Source organism: Leptinotarsa decemlineata, unplaced genomic scaffold (assembly GCF_025532065.1).
Source record: "Leptinotarsa decemlineata unplaced genomic scaffold, Ldec_3_MD MMD2_tig00026314_RagTag_RagTag, whole genome shotgun sequence".
Classification (NCBI taxonomy): domain Eukaryota; kingdom Metazoa; phylum Arthropoda; class Insecta; order Coleoptera; family Chrysomelidae; genus Leptinotarsa; species Leptinotarsa decemlineata.
Genome location: NW_027412684.1, coordinates 32,313 through 53,617, shown reverse-complemented (window position 1 = coordinate 53,617; position 21,305 = coordinate 32,313). Strand labels below are relative to the sequence as shown.

Below are 21,305 nucleotides of genomic sequence, written 5' to 3'. Positions count from 1 at the left end.
GAGAGCTGTATCTCACGTTTTATTCTAATTGATGCTTTAACATCGTTGTTGGATTACTTGCTCGTATTATGTGACCTAGTTTGGGTTCTAGTCCTGTCAATAAAGTATTTAATATCATTGACTCGATTAGTACTGATTGTGCTAATTTTTGTTCGTGAGTCAAGTTTGAAGCTTGAATGCAAGATAACATTTTTGCATTGTGACTTTGTAGTCTTGAGAAAAATGTCAGTGCATTTTCTCCATTTCCTTGTTTTATTCTCTGTAGATCTTGAATTAGTGACGTTAGATCTCGCGTATCACCAAAGTGAGAAATTTTAATAAACTCTGATCTCTTGATAATTTCCTGGGTTTCTGGAATTTATCAATTGAGCAGCTTTTCCTCTTAATTTATTTCTAATATGAATTGTGAGTAAAGTTTTTTGTTGGTCTACGCCATGCGTTCGGCATGATCGCAAGCATTTATGAAATTTCCTAGCGAAATTGAATCACCATCGTATTCGGGAACAATTGAAAATATTTCAGAAAGTTTGTAGGGTTTCAATTGGATCATTTTTCAGCCATTTTTAAATTATTATTCAAAATTTTGAACGAGGGTTAATCAAAATTTCAACTCAATTGTGATGATTATTCAAAGTGTACTCACGCTTCTCCTTATCCTAGTTTCTTATTCTATTCTTCTTTTTTCTTTTTCGTTGTGGCTTCTGGTTGCTTGGTGTGGCGGGATGAAATCCTACTTCATGAGCTCTGGCTACAGCAGATGAGCAGCGTTCGACGACTTACGCGTGTTTCTGGAGTGATTCTTTCACAACGGATGGGCATACGGCGTCGACTTATGCGGGTTTCTTGTTGCTGAAGAGACCGTCTGTCCACTGGGGTTGGTGCTTGTTCTTCTTCTTGTCGAAAGTCTGGAGACTACCGCTGTTTGGATTCAGCGTTTCTCAAGATCCTACCGACTGCGCCAATTTGTTATGTGGTTTACACTGAATTTATATTTTTAAAAAACAAACTTTATTGAATATAATTATTTACAATAAAGTATTAAATGTTACAAAAATATGATTCAAGAAATCGACGAACTTGGATAGTCGCGAAGTGATTCAAGAATGAGGCGTCCTCTTGTTTTCCCATATTTATAGGATCAGGAACTGCTGATGTAGATATGCGTTTCTTCGAATGTTCTAGAAAAACCTTGGAAATGTGCTGAATATGCTGAGTCATTTCCTGGGTAACTGCGTAGTGGCTGATGCAATATTTGTTTATTATGGTGCAATCCTTGGACAAAGGGTGCATTGATTTTTCTAATATAACATGTATCTACCTGAACTTATTGGTTTTTTGTACCAGTCAATAAGTACGGTATAAGTGGAAGTGCGAATGAGTTTAGTGTCTAGAAATGGGAACATTTTGTTCATCGTCTTCCTTTTCGATGGTAAATTTTATATAGGGTCATAACTATTAAAGATTTCAACGATTTCTGTGACTCCTGTATAGGGAAAGGCAAGGATTATGTCATCAACATATTTTTTTAAAGAAAAAAACATGGTAAGGAAGGACATTTAGGACATTGTCTAACAGATCATCCATTACATAGTTAGCTAGAATGGGGCTTATTTTGGCTCCCATTGGTGTACCAAAATTTTGTTTATATATTTTGTTATTTAAAAGAAAAATATGTATTATTGAACAGGAAGGTCAGTGAAACAACATCCAAACTGGCTAACACATAATTTTCTGGAAGTTGAATTCTATTGAATTTTGAAGAGACTTCAAAGAGTCTTTAACGTAATATGGATTATCATAATCATAAGCCTTTGTCAATATATCCGTCAAAAAAGATGCCAAAGATTCTGTAGGATTATTTATGGAGGCAATTTTAACTAAACTCAATTGCGACCAGTCTCACTAACATTGTTAGTATTCGTCTATTAACTTAAGTTCTGTATTAATTCAAAATCTATCATCTTAGCTCCCTGATGATGACAATAACCACCGTCGAAATGTTGGAAATATAATGTTATAAGAGTACACTTGCGCTTCGCTGCTATCCCAAATAACTGCAAGGAATTGTTCGTAACTAGTCAGCAAAGACTACCTCTCTCTCTCTCTCTCTCACTCTCTCTATATATATATATATATATATATATATATATATATATATATACAGTGTGTCAATTTGAAAACTTCCCACCCTCAATATCTCCCTTCCAGTACATAATATGAAAAAATGGTCAGACAGGTCAACTTTATTTGCAAGGGGGACACTCTGAATGAATATTTTCAACCCTCGGGGTTCAACCCCCTAGGAGGGGTGGATGTTACCCTCAGAATTTCAAATGGAAAGGGGGGTCAAGTGGCACATCATTTTGAAGGGCATTCAATTCGCTTGCCGACGGTGCCCTCATTTATTATTTTCCGATCAGCAGTATCCGAAAATGTAGTTCTAAACTAATAGAAGTAATTAGAATTGGCCTATACTAAAATGCCTGGTTATCAAGTTAGTATGCAAAGAAATACAATTTATTGACTCTCTTATAAGTAAAACTTGTGATGACGGGTCAGCTCTTCAACTTTCCATCAGGGGTAAAATTAGACAAGCCTCAAAAAATTTACATTAATTAGTTATCTGATTTCGATGACTTTCATTTGGGTTTATTATCGGATTTAAAACTCTTATCCCTTTTTTGTTACTTCTGCTATAAAAAGTATCGTTTTTTGAGCAAAAAAGGTGTTCATCGCATTCAAGCCATTTGGTAGTACTATCATTTCAGTTTCATTTGTTGAGCTGATCAGCGATACCTTAGAAAGTGTATAAATTGTAAGAATGGTTTACACTATCCAAGACCGAATTGAAATAATTTTTATTTATGGAGAGGTGGGCAAGTGCGCACGAAGGGCGGCATCTCTTTTTAATGAAAGAAATCCAAATCTTAATATAAGTCACCGGTATGTGCTTGATTTGGTGACAAAGTTTTCCGAAACTGGTTCGGTGAAGAATAAAAAAAGGAATAACCCCAGAGTACTGAATGAGGATGCTCAAATTGAGGTGTTGGGAACATTTGCTGCAGAGCCGACTAGCTCCTTACGATCAGTAGCAGAACAGACGGGAATGTCACACGAGACTGTAAGGAAAGCACTGAAAATGCACAAATTTCATCCATATAAAATGCAGATTCTCCACGAGCTCCATGAGGATGATTATGACAGAAGAATAGAATTCTGTGAAATCATGACTCTTCGAATCAATGCTTTACCTAATCTTCTGTTCAATATCTGTTTCAGTGATGAATGTTCATTTTTCCTGAATGGCAATGTTAATAGGCAAAATTGTCGCTATTGGAGTGACGAAAACCCTCACAATTTTCGAGAAGGACATACACAACACCCACAAAAAAGTTAATGTTTGGGCTGGTATTCTTGGAAATGCCATTATCGGACCTTTATTTTTTGAGAGAAAACTTGAATGGTGATCTGTACCTAGATATGCTTCAAGCACCTATCGATCCACTTATAATTCACGAGCTCGAAACTCAAATTGATGCACACGGTAATTTACTGTTGCAGGAAGATTTGTTACATTTCCAACAGGACGGTGCGCCACCTCATTATTTTCGCCCCGTTCGACAATGGTTGAACGAGCGATTCCGGGAGAGATGGATTGGCAGAAGGGGATCAATTGAGTGGCCACCGAGATCACCGGATTTGATCCATTAGATTTTTTTCTTTGGGGATATCTCAAATCTGTCGTTTTATAAAACACAGCCCACTGATATGGATGACTCAAAGGACGAATTACAGCAGCATGCCGGTCAATTAGTGGTGAAGTTTTCCAAAATGTTCGAGAGGAGTTCGAAAACAGACTGTATTACTGTTTAGAGCAGAATGGACAACATTTTGAACATATTATCAGATAAAGCGTAACAAGAGGATTGAAATTTGTTTTTGCAATTTAGTATTTTTTGTTTGCACTCGATGCGTATTTCGTTAACTAAGTAGTTCTACATTCCTCTCACATCCACGAATTCGAATATTACTCAAGGGTTGGAACGATGCTACCTAGTACGATGCTCACCTTTTCCAATAGTCCATTACAATCATTTGTTTTGAATACCAACCTGAATACCAACATCTAGTGCGGGCGAGTTTTAATCATTTATTTTTATTCACTTCTAATCACCGTTCGTTTGGAACGTTATTGTTCAAAAACTGCTCATCAAAAACTAATGAAAAAGGTATCATTGGCAAGAGAATTGAATGCCCTTCAAAATGATGTGCCACTTGACCCCCCTTTCCATTTGAAATTCTGAGGTAACATCCACCCCTCCTAGGGGGTTGAACCCGAGGGTTGAAAATATTCATTCAGAGTGTCCCCCTTGCAAATAAAGTTGACCTGTCTGACCATTTTTTCATATTATGTACTGGAAGGGAGATATTGATGGGTGGGAAGTTTTCAAATTGACACACTGTATATATAGAAAAAAATAAAATGTTTCCTGAACTATAAATTCCAAAACATTTTTTTCATATTAGTTGAAAAATTACAGAATCAGAGAATTGAGAAATTGAGTCGACAGATTCCTCAGTTTTTTAGTTTCTGTGGAATCTGAGTTGATACTTTCAACTTGTTCTACAATAAAAATATGACTTCCAAATTACAATTTTTGTCACACCGGTAACAATACAGAAAAATGGGACCTCAGTAAGTGTATTGGCATTTTTCATGGACATTGCAAATACAAATATTTTCTTGTGTTACATGATGAATAATTCTGTAATACTATTACTATTTGTAATTTACAAATGTGTTTTTGAGATAGCATAACATTAATGTATCTTCCGAAGATTTAGCCAAATACCTCCTTTAGCGCTTGCAAGTACTGATGTTTTTGTATAAACGATGGGAGATATCGTTTTCTCATGGAGAGTAAATTCATAGTTTTTCAGTAAAGAGATCAGCCCAATTTTGACCTGTACCATTCCGAAGCGTAAACCTGTGAATTAAAAAAAGTTTCAGATGCTAGAGATGACTTTGTTAATTACTTGCTCTATTACTCAGATGATCTGTTGATATTGTAAATGCAGTTTACAGTTAGATATTGACAATAAAACATGACTGATTCGGTAGTATTATATGGAAAAAAAACAGATAATGAATAATTTGTTAGCAAAACCGGGTTTCTTAGTGAACAGATGATTGATATTTCTTGAAATATTCCATGAGCTCGACTCGTATTATTTTCTGTTTGATATCAGTCGGTTAGGTTAGGTTAGGTTCAAAGTGAGTGGGTCTATTCGAACCCACCGCAACCCGCAAGGGTTTGTTGTGGCTCACACCTATTCACACTCGACCAAATAAAACCAGCTTCTTAACGAAGCCCATTAGTTTGTCTAGTGAGTGGTGTTTCAGGTCAGATGGTAAGAGTACGTCTCTGCCGAACTCTAGAAACCTAATTCGGTCCCCATCGGGGCAGGCACAAAGTATGTGGTATGCTGTTCATAATTTTCCAAACAAAGGCGACACACACTGTCCTCCAACAGTCGAAGTCTCTGCATATGCTGATTCAGATGTCAGTGACCTGTAAGAAGGCCTGTTAGACATCGTAGTTCATCCCCACTGTAGTCCAACAACTGTTCGGTTTCAAGATTCGAAAAGTGAATGACGCCTTTGAGTGAGCCAATCCTGGAAGATTCTGCCAGAAGTCCATTTATCTTCTTGCCATCCAGGTGTTCAATCTCTGTTTGGTAAAGCTTAAAGCGATGTCTATGACAAGGTCCTGGTCCGATGAAGCTGCTTGCAGCACCCTCCTTTGTAAGGGAGTCAGCAGCCTCATTGCTTTCCAGGCGACTATGCAAATCCTTGAAAGTCTGCAGATATCATATTTCAGGTATCCACAAGGAACATATCAATAGAAGACAAATTGTGTGACCGTAGAGACCATTACATGTCAGCTCTCCCAATCCAGTGCCACGAAAATTGTTGTTTGAAATCAATAGCTCAATATTCGAATTTTCAAAGTACCATGTTTCATTCAGTTATCCGATTGTTCATCAGTATTAGAATCAAAAATTGACTTGGTGAACCAAGATTTATATTCGGTTTATAGTTTAATTGGGTGATGTCCAGATCGTCAACAATCAGCTTTAGTTTGATGAACTCGATTTAACAAAATTCGTACGAGAAAACAACTAGGTGGATCGTATGAAATATTAGGTTTCTGAATATAAGGAGGCTTATTTCTTGGAAGGCACTACCTTTATCACTAGTTTGATGCTGAACTAACTATGAGGTTACTTTGACGAAGTATTTCAAATTTTTCTTTGAGATTTGGAATATGAATGTTACAAGAGTTTCAATCACCAAGTGATCATCTTCAAGAGGCAGAATAAACAGTTTAATATACACCAAAAGCTCCAAACGGTGCATCACAAGTATGGAATATGGTAAGAAAAGAAGTTTTCCAGAATATCCTGATTCAGTCGCGTAGTAAGAATATATTGGACATCAGAGTGCCCCTTCTGAAGATAAAGGAAGAGCTCAACAATTGATCTATTACTCAAAACTATACCTTTCTGAAACTGAATCAAGGATTTATGTTTTGTCACTCGTAGGGTTTTAATCACATTGGAAGTTTTTTCTAGTACTTTTTTCTGATCCTCTAAATTTATACCAAATGCGTTTTTAGATGGTTCGTTAGCCCTTATTTTCGTTTTCGAATTCATAACGTCAAACCATCTGTTAATGAGCTGAACGAAGTCTGATACTTGTTCCCAGGGTAACTCTGATGGCATTAATCCGCTTTTTCCACAATATGAAACTGCCTTCGAAACAGAATTAGAGAACAGTTGCACTGATGGCCTAACTTTCTGTCTTTTAGTTCCCTTCAATTCGATATGGTACTTGCTGACTTTATATACTATAGAAAGCTCTGATGTAGATATATCCAGGAGACTTTCGAAACAGGATTTATCCATAAATGTACCATTCAACCAAAATCCTTGATCAATGAAGTGATTTCTCAATAACTTGATTAGATGAGGTACATCGACAAACAAAAAAAATCCTCATAGATTAATTACAAGGATGTGGGAATGAACAATCCTTATCGTGAGCAATATTCATTTCCGAGAAATATTTCATATTCGTAGGACCCATGTCACTTACTATTGCTACCACGGTGAAACCGACATTGAATAATGCAGATATAATTTGGTTTAAAATTTCTTTTTTCATTGGCTGATCAAAATCATAAAACAAGAGTGCTTCCAATTACTAATCAGCCCTCGTGCCATTACAGTTTGGCAAGTCTTATGTGGGCCTATCACTTGTTCATCTTTTTTATTTATATCAATCCTATTGGATAAATGGATTTCGTCGAAGGAAAGAACACAACTTTTCAATGTCTTTCAATTGAAATGACATTTTTTGCATGAGATTGATAACATTGGTCGAAAGTCCGGGGCTGCGATTGAATGAAAAAGCCCATTTCCTTGAAGTAGAAAGTGCTGGTAGGGGCAATGCGTTCGCTCTCAAATAGCGATAGGCCTTTGGACTAACACTTCTCAATGATATGGCAGATGCAATATCCTCTGCTGACCACTTTCTAAGATTCTTATTGGGATTCAATAGTCTTTCTATTTCACCAGACGAAAAACATTTCTCCAATGATTTTCTGCATGTCTCCATATCTTTCTTCAGCTGTAAATTTTCATCGCACAGCTCCCTATTTAACGATTCCAAATGTGCAACCTTTTATACTAGTTCTGCTATATGTAACTTCGCAATTCTGAAAAAAATTTAAAAATGCATAAAGAAAAAAAATCGATTAGAGGCAATATTCACAGTAACAATAAGTTCGATTGATAAAAGAACCTAACCTCTCTTTTTCTTTTTTTTGTTGTGCATTCGACTGAACTGAAGTACTGCAAGTGCTATCTACGTTTGTTTGTTCAGGTTGTTTTATCTCTTCAGTATTTAATTGTAGTGATGTGACAATTTTCCAATTGTTGCTCTGGTAAAAGAGTGGATTTTCCCCTTTTAGCAAAACGAATTGCTCTTTCTGATTCTTCAGTTTGCTTTCTCTTAAATAAGAGGTTCAGAGTGGGCACAGCATCAGTTTTCGAAATACGGGCGTTTTTTGTTGAAAAAGTACCATATTGCTCTTTGACTGATAAATCTTCGAAACAATCTTTATGGAAATGAATAGAACAAATAGTTGCTGAAAACCATTGAATACCTAATAAATTATGTGTCATCATTGCTTTAATTAATACACACCATTTTTCAAATTGATGTTGTCCTTTCTCCTACATGCTGAAATCCATTGTTTAGACAGTTCTTTGCTCTTTGGGAATCGAAAATACTTAATATTGGTCCCTTTTGTCACTCTGTTGTAATTATTACAACCAAAAACCGCACAACCAGGCATTCTTAGTTATATACCTACCTACTCGTATTTTTGTTTAATTATTGAAGCTTCGAATACGACACTAAATTGGCCAAAGCTAATAAAAAATGTTTGAAAACCACTCTTGACAATAATTTCGTAATAATTCTTAAACTTCAAAGTACAACAGAGAACTTGTGAGAAATTCAAATTGAATTTAGGCAAGTCTACGAAGTTACAACCCCGATATGCTTCGCACTCACGTCATCTGCGCGAACTGGGCGCGTTTGGAACTAACGAGTAGCATACCGTTATGAGTGTATCGTGGTTGAATATATGAAATGGGAATATGGGTAGGTTTTTTTGACTTTGCTTTCAAATATAACCAGAATATGACTCACACGAATTAACTAAGTGAGTGTTACATGGGAGTTTGAGCAGAATAAATTTAAATTATTACACTTCACAGCTGTATTATTCTATTTCTGAATATTAGTTTTTGTGAATTTGGGAAAGTTCATACTCATATACATTTTGAACGTTATACGGAACTATTGAATAATCTTAGAAGGCCAATGATTCAATCGTAATAATTTATTTTCAATTTCGGATAACGTTAAGATCGTGGATGATATGAAATATGTTCTATTCAAGGAAGCCTAATGAATTAGAAAAAACAGACTGAACTTGATTAAAATAGTTAATAACATGGAAATTGAATCGAGTGATTGTAGGTAGATGAGTCCAATAATGATTATTGATATTATCAATTATCTATCTATTCAATTCTTCATGTCATGTATATCTACTCACCTAAACAAATTCTAGGACCTTCTCCAAAAGGTAACCAAGCGAACTGTGGTATTGTTTTCTTATTCTCTGCATTGAATCTTTCTGGGTCAAATTTTTCAGGATCTGGATAATATTCGGGATCAAAATGCAATCCAAGAACTGGAATTATTGTTACCATCCCTTTTTCGATTACAATGTTGCTATCTGGCACCTTATAATTATCCGTGCATTTTCTCAAGAGGAATTGAAGAGGGGGGTATTTACGAAGAGTTTCTGAAACAAAATTTGTGTAAAGAAACAATAACTGTTCTGCATGCGGTCATGTGAAATGCATGAAAATGAAAAATTTTTACAACTTTCATATTTGAATTATTATATTCATCATCAGAAATACTTCACAAATTGAAAACAGATATGCATTAGACTCTGAATAAACAACTACTCAATTCAACTGAATATAAGTTCCTATTTTGAACTGAACTGTACATAATCTATTTCTATAAGAAATTGTTTCAAACCACTCTTTTGCATTCGAAATGATTTCCCAGATATTACGGAGAAATTCCTGAAAGGGCTGACATTTAAGCCATACAGATTACATATAAATTTCGTAGTTTTTATTGAAAAATGCGACAGAAAATTTATAGTGAACATAATTGTACAAAAACGAAAGCAACAACAAAACTACCATAAAGGGTGAGAAGTTTTGTAGTTTTAGATGAACGATTCTCTGGTGGTAAGAGACCATAGAAGATTATGTACAGGATGTTCACAAACTAGATGTTCACATACTAGGACACACATGTCAAATATGAAGGAATATTATTCATGAACGTTATTTGAATCGAATTGAAAGATATTCCATTGAGAAGTCATGTATTTCAACACCAATACAAAATCATAAATGGAAATATGTATCATACAGATTTGAAACGACGTTTCGAATTTTGAAAAATTCCAATTGGTTCTGGAAAAATTCGATAAAAAAATGTACAACTTTGTTTTCATTTTTTTCAACAATAATCAAGAGAATATCAAATGCCAACAAATTTTTTTTATTCTGTTATTTGTCAAGCAGTACAATATCAGGCGACAAAAGTTGACCTTTCGTCGCCGAGAAACCAATACCAAATTAAATTTTTATATGAACTGGAAAAAAAAATCAACCGATATGAGTCAGCCTTTTTGGCGACAACTTTACTGTTGTATCACACATGCTGAAAATTTCTTGGATTTTGAAATGTCATCTCAATAAGCTCTAAAGTGGACAACTCTTTTCTTATTGAACGGACTTCGTATCTCTTTCTGTTTCCGATTTTCCCATTGTAGGTAGAATTTGTTATGCACCGGTATGAAGTCAAAATAATAAAAATTTTGAGCCACAAGGGCTCAAAATCATCCTTGAAGTTGACAGTCTTGGAAATAAAGCTGTGCCTTTCTGATCTTTCATCATAACAACCTCAATGAAAACCATAATCGACAAAGTTTTTACAGTCGGTATTATTCGTTATCGTTGTTTTGAATATATTCTGATGAATATGTAACTAACTGATGAACTCTTTGCCTTTTTTGAAGGGTTTATATCAGGCTGAAATTTTTTCAACTGATGTTTGTTTGAAGGTGGTTGACAATATTTAATGGTGCATTTCATAAGTTCGGACTCCTATTATCTAATATGATATAAATTGAATTGAAATAACTAATAGAATCTGCAAGAAATTAGAAACGTCATTATTAACAAGAAATAAAAATTGAAAGGTTATTCACGACGTTTAGATTGTTAGTATCCACAATCGTCTTCGGATGATAACTGAACTTATTCCTCAGAGATCTGACTGTTTATAGGTCATCCTTGTGTGGGTTACCTATCCCCTCTTCCCTCTTTTGCCTTCATCGGTTTTAGCGGAAGCTAACCTTTTGGCAGGAGTTGGTCGTTTCCCGCTTGATTAGAGGTTTCCATATGTTGCGTATCTCTACACTAGCTTGACTATATGTGTCGTTGGACAACATATGTGCGGCTTCTTTGAATTTTCTTCTAAAACAGTGTTCCTCATTGTGGATGATTTTAGCTTAAGCTCACTTGATGTTATATTGATGAGTCCAAACATGCTCTGCTATTCCTGATTTGCTGGTTTCTTCTCTCTCTGTGTGTATCTTGTGCTCGGCAATGCGAACTTTCAATGGCTTCTTAGTTTCATCGATGTATGATTCTACGTACTCGCAGAGTATCTGGTAAATGCAATTTTTAGAACCGCAGTCCGCGTTTGGTGGCCTGGTTTTCGTGAGGCTGCTACGAATAGTGTTCCCAGATCTGAAACAGATTCTGATCTTATACTTGGACCCAGTCCTTCTTATCCTTTCCGATAATCTTCTGATGTATGGAAGTACAAGTACTGGTTGTGACGGCTTCTCATCCTTGTGGAGCTCTTGCTGTCTTCTAGCTGAAACCTGTTCCACTTTCACTTTGTAGTAACCATTCCGTTGAAGGCCAGGAATCCAACCACCATCAATCGACTATCAGAGGAATCATCAAGACTCTACTACACCGTGCTTTCGGGGTCTATATATCAGAGGAAGGTCTCGAAAAGAAATTAAGCATCATCAAAAATAATCTATGAAGGGGATTGATGAAAGCACTCGAATGACCTATAAATAGTCAGATCTCTGAAGAATAAGTCCAGTTATCACACGAAGACGATTGTGGATACCAACAATCGAAACGTCGTGAAGTAACTTGGTTTGGAATCTTTCAATTTTCATTTCTTGTTAATAATTTTTTGATTTTCATCTCGTGGTAGTAGTTCAATTTGTTTATTTTTTTGCTTTTAGCTTGTATTTTATTTCGTTTTGATTTCAGTTTTTTTTGCTTAATATAATTGTTATTTTTCAGATAATCTTTTCAATTTTTTACAGATTCTTTCAAATATTTCAAATCATTGTATATCATAATAGAAAATGGAAGTGCGAACTAATGAAATTTTCCAAGTGATATTCGTACTTCATTAAAAAACCTACCATAAATCACTGTTTCCAAATAGTGCATCTCCATCAAAGCATCGTACGTGATCTCATTATTGTATTTCCTTAGCACTTCCTTTATTTCGTGTCGTGCTCTGTCTTGAATCTCCTTGTGCAAGGCAAGTTCGTAGGAAGCAAAACAAATGGTAGTGGAAGATGTTTCAAATCCTGCTAGAAAGAAGAAAAAACACTGTGCTGCTACTTCATTCATTGTTAACCTTCCTGGAAAAAAGTGAAAATTATATTTCAGGATGGAAGAGTAATATAAATGAGAAAAAATTATTCAGATGATTTCTCTCACTGGAGTATATTTCATCTCATGAAAATTGGTTTAAGTCATGATGAAAATTATTTCTATATTTCTAATCATATAAAAATACAATCTTAAATTGTTGACACGTTCGATCTCCAAAAATGTGAATGATTTCATTGAAATGGTTTTTCGAAAGATTAGAGATAAGTGGCTCCTTGAACTACTTGGGAAGCAGAATCAGAAACCACTTCTGAGAGTTGCCATCTGGCGGCTTTGGTAAGTATAAAAATCCTGCCGATACACACAATCCAATCACACATTATTCCAAGACATACAGCACTTGTCCTCGGCTAGGTACATAGGACCACAGGACATACAGTGGAGTCAGATTTCACCAATGATCCGATATAGGAGAGAATGAGCACTCTAGGCTAACATAAGAGGAAGTGAGTGGTGGTGGACGAAAGAGATTCTGTTTTCTGCACAGAGTAACAGTATGGGGAAAATCTTATCTTAGGGCATTCACCCCGGGGGTTTGAGTCGTTTTCTCGAGTTGATGTACAGTGATCCGTCCCGATCATTTATGGTGTGGTTAGTGATCTTCCAGTGTTGTACTAATGTGCTGTACCTAGATTTCCTGCTTGTAAAGTCAAGTGCCTATTTTCTTCTGGGGGCTTGTCTGTCTGGATTATTCGCCTTTGCCCTACAAAAATGACTAAAAAGTGCAAACAATGAAGCGCAACAAACCATCAGATTCGGATAGTAAATCCACCATTTCTGATGAGGAATTTCAGCAGTTTCCTAGAATTTCTTCTGACAGAGAGATTCAATAAGACGCAAAAAACTCACAACCCGCATAACAGAGCTCGGGATTTTCCACAGAAATCTTCAAAAACTTGAGAAACATTGAACTGTTGAGGTCGATGATCCTGTTATCCCTCAGGTAAATTGTAAAGATACTTTCCCTTCTATCTTACATATAAAGAGAGAAAATAATCCTAAGGATACCTCTCAGGTAGCGGAAAAGAATGTTAACACCACTCAGGTACCTGACATCGCTACTGACTCACCTATTACAATGGGTTGAATTTCGCGAGATCGCTGACCACAAAAGAAGTAACTTTATCAAAAGCAGTAAATGAAATCAAAGTCCAGCTGATCAGCTTGGACGATTTCAGGAAAATGGTCATCAACATCCTTGATCGAGAGAATATTCCACATCATACATTATAGTAGGCTTGATGATGAGCCTCTGAGAGTTGTGTTTCGTGAAAATCCTGAATTTCTTGAAACCATTGCTAAGGGTTTCGACTCTATATCGGTTTCTCGATTGAGGAAAAAAACAAAAGACTACTACCCCTAATACTGGTGCTCGTTTCGAAGACACAAAACCACCTTTATGAGGTGACTGATACTTCGAACGAATAAACGCCATAAATTGCCACCTTAACGATCTTAAGGTCGTTTTCTGGAACGCTAATGGGAATCTCCAGAAAAAGCTCGACGTAGAGAACTTTCTCAGGAAACATGACGTAAATATCATGCTCCTGCGAGAGACCTACTTTCAAAAAAGGTTTCTAAGAGTTCCAAACTGACCTTTCTATAACAAACATAGAAACGGCCGACCATTTGAAGAGGATAAATCGATTTCCTCTACTTGGAAGCTGTCTCAAATTCGATTCCTCTGAGTCCCTCTACAATAATAATACTGAAATTCGCCCCAACCTATTGACAGGTCATTACTTCGGAAGCCTCAACTCATTGACAGGTAATTACTTCGGAATCCTCTGAATCAGTTCTTGAATGGGCAGTGAAGCCATTTTCATTTCACGTCCATTTCCCATACGAATCTGGACGATACCTATAGTTCAAATCAATATGATATTCTCAACATTTTGATTTTTCGTTCAGAAGTAGTATCTTCCATGATATCGATACATGTCAAAAAAAAACATTATATATATGAAACGACTCGTGGGCTCACCACGAACATGTGTTTCTGGCTATTGGCCTCATTAGCGCGGTGCAACCATGTTCAAAGATGGACAACACTTTTGCCGAGCCGTTTAATTTTTGATTTATACTACTTTCGGCAAACAAGTGTTGCCCATCTTTGCACTTGGATGCACCTCAGGCCACAACAATGTTTGAATAATCAATATGTATATTAGATACGACAATTCTTCGGTCAAGACCGTGCAAAATGAAGACGTATTGAAACCCCAGGGAACGCGAGTTCCTTATTTGCTGTTCTACAGGAAAAGCGATATTTTCCTATCTGAATAAGGTTGCGTAGAGTTACGTAGAGTTCAGCGTCTGGAATCTTACGGAATTTCTCGTTTAAATTTTTATTGAAATTGATATTTTTTTTGTTTTAATGAATTATTTTATTCTTTCATTAGTGATAGGTATTGTTCAATTTTGAATGTTATATGTATATTTGATTTCGTTGGAACTAATCTAATATGTATATTATAATGATACTTCACTCACCTTTATTTTTCTCGCCTTTATCATCAACAAATTTTCCATTTTTCATTTGGACCATCAGATGCATGAAATCGTTTCTGACAATATTATGCTCCTCTCTGTACTTGATGGTATCCACAGCCATGTAGTAGAAAAACTTTCTGATTTTGCTGTTGATTGTCGAGAAATTGATAGCCCGCAGAAGCCAATGAGGTGTGAAAATCACACAAAATTGTCTCATTGCCTCAACAGGATTCATGTTAAACATCATCAATCCATGCTTCCTGAATTCTGAGTTAGGATCCTTCATGGTATTTGTCTCAATGCCAAAAGCTGAAGAACCTGAAGTTATGAGTTCAAAGAAGAATTAATACATAATAGTGGAAAGACTTACAAGATTATGGCAAAACGATAATCGTAATAATAATTGACTCCGTCTATTCAACTTAAACGGTTTGGGTATGGTGCAAAAAAAAACAGAGTAATCAAATGACAGAGCACCAACTGTGGCTGTATTTTATCCCAACCGGTAAGACACAAAAAGCAGAGTAACCGTGTTAGTTGTGGTGAGGTTTGAAATTGTTTAACGTCATTCATACTTATAGAAGTCATTGATACTTATAGAAGAAGAATAACAAAAAAAATTATTTTGAAATACCTGCTACAGACTATACAAGGTGTTTATTAAACATGTGGCAAAAATATTACGGGACTTTTGGCTAGACTAATATAAGGATATTTTGTCCTTTGATGATTTTTGATATGGGGCGAAACTGAATTTCGACAATAACAATTTTGGTAATTGTGAAGTTATTAACGTAGATGAAATAAAAATATAGCGTAGTACATTGGGCTTACCAAGTGATAAAAAATTGAATAATTCTGTTAGTACCTATCAACAACATTCCGATTACTACAAGAGGCTGCAGACATTCAATTTAAATAGCATGTCTTGTAACTGGATCATTTGTATGTGTCGAATGGGTTGAAATTGATTGATTTTGTCTATTCGACGATCCTGGTGTTTTTAAAGAGCTCGGGAGTCGATGAGGAGAAGATTGGATTAATGAATTCGAGCGGGGGATAGTCATTTTCAACAGTTCTTGTTGAATAAGAAACATTATATATAATTTTTGGTAATGAATTGTTATTTTCAAAATTCTTTTTCGCTCTGTATCTTCGAAAGAAAGCTCCCTATCAAAAATCATCAAATGACAAAATATCCTCAGAATAGACAAAGAAAGTTCCCTAAATTTTCGCCGCATGTTAAATAAACACCCTGTATAAACATGAGCGAAGTTTGAGAAATTGTTCTATATTTGAGATTGGTGCATCTACTGGTAGATGTTTGTTTGAAGGTGGATGACAATGTTTCATGATGAATTTCATTGGCTCGGACTTCCTTTGTCTAATATGATATTGTGACTTGAGATCCCTGAAAGAACAAATAATACTGAAAATCAAAATGAATGGCTGGAAATTACAATTATATCAATAAAAAAATCCTGAAATGAAATAACATCGAAATAAAAATGAACAAGAAAATGAAAATTGAACAAGTGAAATGAAATTCAACTGAGAGATTTCAAGCCTTTCCTCTCTCCCCTTCACCGGTTCAGCGGGAGATGGCTGTTTGGCGGGAGTTGACCGTTTTCCGCTTGAATATGTGTTTCTCCATTGACCATTGATAATCCGCATTGCCGAGCACAAGAAAAGCACACAGTGAAGAGAAACCAGCAAATCGAAAAAACCAGAGAAGCACACAGGAAAGAGAAATTAGCAAATCGGAAAAGGAAGAGTAGATTTGGACTCATCAACATAACATCCAGTGATACCAAGTTGGGAACATCCACAGGAAGGTTTCCACAAACTAATTCATACGAACATTATCATACCCAATTTCTCAACACATTCATATCAAGATAAAGTAACAGCATTCGAAGATGTGCTTCACAGATATAAATACATTAAAATTACATTATCAGAAAGTGAGTTTCAGAGAGATCTGAGTTTCATCACACAAATTGCTGTCAACAACAGTCATAAGAAAGATAATATCGACTCCATTCTTTCAAAATAACTGCGAAAACAAGCCATTTACCACGTCTATTCCATTTCAAAAAACGATGATGGGTGTCATTGATGGTGAACCCACCAATAACATTGCAACTTTTTCAAAGAAAAAGACTTGAACGAAGCGCAAAGAACGAATAAGAATTCAAGCGAATTCATCAAAAACAAAGAAGACAAAATTTCACCGGCAGATAGATCAGTCGTATATAAGTTGACCCGTGCTTCTTGCGCAAAACATTATATCGACCAACCAGGGAAAGTGTTTTCTCAAAGATTAGAAAAACATTAGAATAGTTTCCTGGATGTAATGAAGAACTCCATATTTGCCAGTCATCTTTTGGCGGAGGAGCATGAGTTCAACCACGACTATGACGTGTTATATTTGGAATAAAATAGTTCAGAATTCGATCTGAAAATTCACCAAAGACCGAATAAAATTGAATTTTTTTCCAAATCCGGTGTGGCAGGTCGTGGTAGAAAAGACTCTGAAGTCTGCTACTGCGGCAGATATCAACAGTGGCATGTGCGGATGAAGTTTATATCCTGAACTCTCAGTGACGACTGACTGGCGAGCTACGTAATCACTCGTATTTATAATTTCAGATGGTGGTGGGCGTGATGATGGAGATGCTGATGGCGCTGATAGTGGTGACGATAACGTGTTCATGCACATGCTCATTCCTGATTGGTCCGTACTTTTACTGGGTTGTTTTGATTGTTTCACGTTGTTGACAGGTATGCTACTGGTGGGTTGTTGATCGGAGTTGTATTCTAGTCTATTTCTGGGCCTCTTGAGTACTGGACACCTGATTCTGTTGACCCATATACCTTCTATTTTTCTGTTGAAATTGTTGGAATGTTCATAGAGAATGGTCTTCCTATTGAGTCGTGTTTTGAATGAGACTGAAGCAATTTTTTCGTATTTTATTACGTGATCTGTTCCTACCAGGACGTGCAAATATGGATTCCTTCGGTTGCATGAGGTGATAGTGGTGTTGCGTAATTGACAAGTTTTTTCGATGCAGTCCGTGACTTTATTATCTTTATTAAGCGCACCACTAGCGGTTTTATCGTTGTCGAAGTTGGAATATTTTTCCTTCTAGAATGTAAAGCATGTATTGCATATTGCGTCGTAGAACCATAGGCCAGTAGAGCCTAATCTAGATAACAAAGTTTTTCGAATAGATGTGGTTGATGAATCCTGGTGGCATAATCAATAGGAGTTTTCATCACAGAACGTAGTTTTTTCAGCAGAGTACCAATCTAGAAGACGTTGGAGTAGATCGAACGAATTTTTCCAGGGGATATCACAGCTCATTTCAACCATACATTACACATCGACTTCATTCATTCTCGCATCTAGTTCACTATGGAAAACAAAATCGAAGGAGAAATAGTACTTTCGGATATACTGGAGAAATGGATCACACAGTTCATCGCAAACCTAACCACAGTGAAAAGTATTTTTAACAATAATTTGAATTCCCAAACTGATTTGAGTAGCTTCGTATCTATGAAGAGAGTCAACTGATACAGAAGGCACAAAGCGTAATCGTGGGTTTCTTCCATCGCACCTGATACTGATACTTTCGAATGATTTACGAAGGCAAGCAGCAAATGATGCTAACACTGCTCGTTAAATAATACACTCATCATCTTTTTTCAATATTCGCAAGTATTTTTTCTCAACACATTTTTTTCAACAAGATAGCCAATCACCTCATTCATCCAGTTTGCATGAAGAAAAATAATAAATGAAAATCCTTACCTATAGTGTCAATTGTGAACCTACTCATCACATTCCGTATCTCAACAGGGTTATTTGATTCAGATTCCTGAAGAAGTTCCTCCAGAAGTATTGAACATTCGACCATCGTGTTGAACATCATCTTTATTTTCCCTGTGGTAAAGGTAGGTGTTATTTTGGTGCGAATTTCCTTCCACCTGTTACCATCAAGATTGAAAATATTGATTGAAAGTGGATCAACTTTTTCATTCACATATGTTCCATGGCTGTTGAAATATTGGTAATCAGTCTGCATGATAGCTTTGACTAGATCCAAGCTCACTACTGTATACATAGGCTTAGCCATGAAGTATCCTCCTCCGTGTCTCAAACCTTTCGATTTCAATTCCAAATAAATCTTTTTCCAAAGCTCTCCCATGGTTTTACTTCCGTTTGCCACATCCCATCCATTTCCAAAAATTACAGTTGGTTCAGGACCATCAACGCCCCTTTGAGACCAATATTTGAAAGCATGTTTGTAGTATGTAATCGTTATAATCATAAGAGAGATCCAGACCAAAACCAGATCGTAAAAGAAGTAACCGGTGATGGACATTGTTCTGAAAAAAATCTATAAAATGAAAATATATTAAATACGTTATATTTTGGCAACGGGAAATGTTAAGTTCTCGGATATTTCCCGTATATTTAGTTTAGTTTGAGACCAATATTTGAAAGCATGTTTGTAGTACGTAATCGTTATAATCATAAGAGAGATCCAGACCAAAACCAAATCGTAAAAGAAGTAACCGGTGATGGACATTGTTCTGAAAAAAATCTATAAAATGAAAATATATTAAATACGTTATATTTTGGCATCGGGAAATGTTAAGTTCTCGGATATTTCCCGTATATTTAGTTTAGTTTTTGCATATGTCTATTGCATATGTCTATATGAATTTCACATTTTTGTATCACCCGGTATGCGTACATTTCCTTGCACATATTGTAGAAAGGACTAGCCGAATAATGTTTTCCGCGATGGAAGGACCCGAACTTTCAATTCGAATGACAGTGAAAAATATGCAGTGGTGCTAACGAATACCGACCACGTATATAATTTACGTGTGCTTCTCTATACTCATATCGCAATCAACCCATATACAATCCACGATTCTCTGATGATTGGGGGATGTATCCCATCTGACCCTAAATTGCAAAGAGCAGGCGAGGCGAAAACCTTTCACGATTCGACATTTAATCGAATCAATTCTGCATAGTTTGGAGCATTGTTAAACTGTTATCAGAACGAAACTAAGTAGATCCCGATGGGATTCTACATAACTGACGCAGTTCAGAAAATATTGGAAAATAATTGAGGATTTTATGCATGTTTTCATGAATCCTAAGTAATTTGATCACATTTACTCAATAGTTCGGTAATTTTCAATGAAAAAAATATCCCATACTTTTTTTTCTTCCTTTCCTAGGAAAAGATGAACTTTATTCATTTCTTCAGATTATATAGGAAATACTATAGCATCGAAGATTTATTGTGTTTTCTCCCAGTTTTTTATAACTCAAAATTTTTGATAAATGTAATGATTTATATATACCTAGTGACAACAAAATAACTGTACACAATTCAATTCAGTGGTTTCTGGAGTGGAATATTTTAAATACCAAACCAAAGTTCAGTGTAGCCAATATTTCGAATAAAAAAATTATTGAAAACCTATTGCAGTTTAATCGAAAACGGACCAAGTCAAGAACTTCCAGGCAGAATTCTATATATTTCTTAGACCATTCGATAGAATATAAGATTCTCTTTTCAACGATGTAACATAAACTGAACATTTTTTTTTAATGACACCTTATGAGCCATTTTCTTTAGATTCAATGTGAATTTTTAACTGCCTAGTATATTCCAGCAATTAGAAGTAATGAAAATGATCTTGATAATTTTTTATATTGTAATGAAGTTGATAGAAAATGAAACTCATTTGATGAACTTTTAGCAATTTAAATGGTTGAATTAGACAGTCACGTCAAGTCCTGAACATAATTTAATGAAATTTTTGAAGTGAAATATGACTCCGTATATCAATAACTGGTGGTTCTAGAATGCAAGAGTGAGTTTAATAGTGATCTGCCGTCCGAAATCATCAGAAGATTTTAAAATTCAATGGTGGGGTGATGGTAATTTCCATAGAGCGTGTCCAAATTGGACACTTTTGAAGAAAAACTCTTGCTTTCAAACCAGAAAGATGAAAACTGATGGCTGTGTCTGAGAGTCAAATTTCATGACAACGTCAATGGTGAAAACCGCATTTTGAAACTTTCTTGTTTCTATGATTCTATGTTGTGGAAAACATTTGGGTTTTTTCATGTAGACTATATAAACGCACACTTTGATCAAATAGGCTTTGGACGGTGCAAATCTTTACTGGTAACTTAAGCAGTGAATACGCTGTGCAATTTTCATAATTCTCATTCTTCAATGTATGGGAATTATGAGAATTATGAGATAACCTGTAAGAGACACTTTTGAAAGATTGCGACACAATTGATCGTGGTCAATTCGAAAAGAAAA

The 21,305-nt window shown here is 35.7% G+C and overlaps 1 protein-coding gene across 1 annotated transcript; it reads right to left on the bottom strand.

Moving 5' to 3' along the window:
* Positions 1-4,783: 4,783 nt before the first annotated feature.
* On the bottom strand, positions 4,784-19,361 carry LOC141485217 (probable cytochrome P450 6a20). The gene is made up of 5 exons (XM_074181491.1): positions 18,755-19,361; positions 14,938-15,255; positions 12,189-12,413; positions 9,195-9,446; positions 4,784-4,988 (listed from the first exon to the last, which is right to left on the bottom strand). Exons 1-5 carry the CDS (start codon positions 19,326-19,328, stop codon positions 4,822-4,824), a joined length of 1,536 nt encoding a protein of 511 aa, XP_074037592.1. The 5' UTR covers positions 19,329-19,361; the 3' UTR covers positions 4,784-4,821.
* Between the last annotated feature and the right edge of the window lie 1,944 nt (positions 19,362-21,305).

Excerpts from the sequence above, each read along its gene's own strand:
- LOC141485217 (XM_074181491.1), bottom strand. The coding sequence starts at position 19,328 with ATGTCCATCACCGGTTACTTCTTTTACGATCTGGTTTTGGTCTGGATC. Across the intron at positions 15,256-18,754 it reads GTTCACAATTGACACTATAG|GTTCTTCAGCTTTTGGCATT; the intron begins GTAAGGATTTTC and ends TCATAACTTCAG. Across the intron at positions 12,414-14,937 it reads TAAAGGCGAGAAAAATAAAG|GAAGGTTAACAATGAATGAA; the intron begins GTGAGTGAAGTA and ends ACTTTTTTCCAG.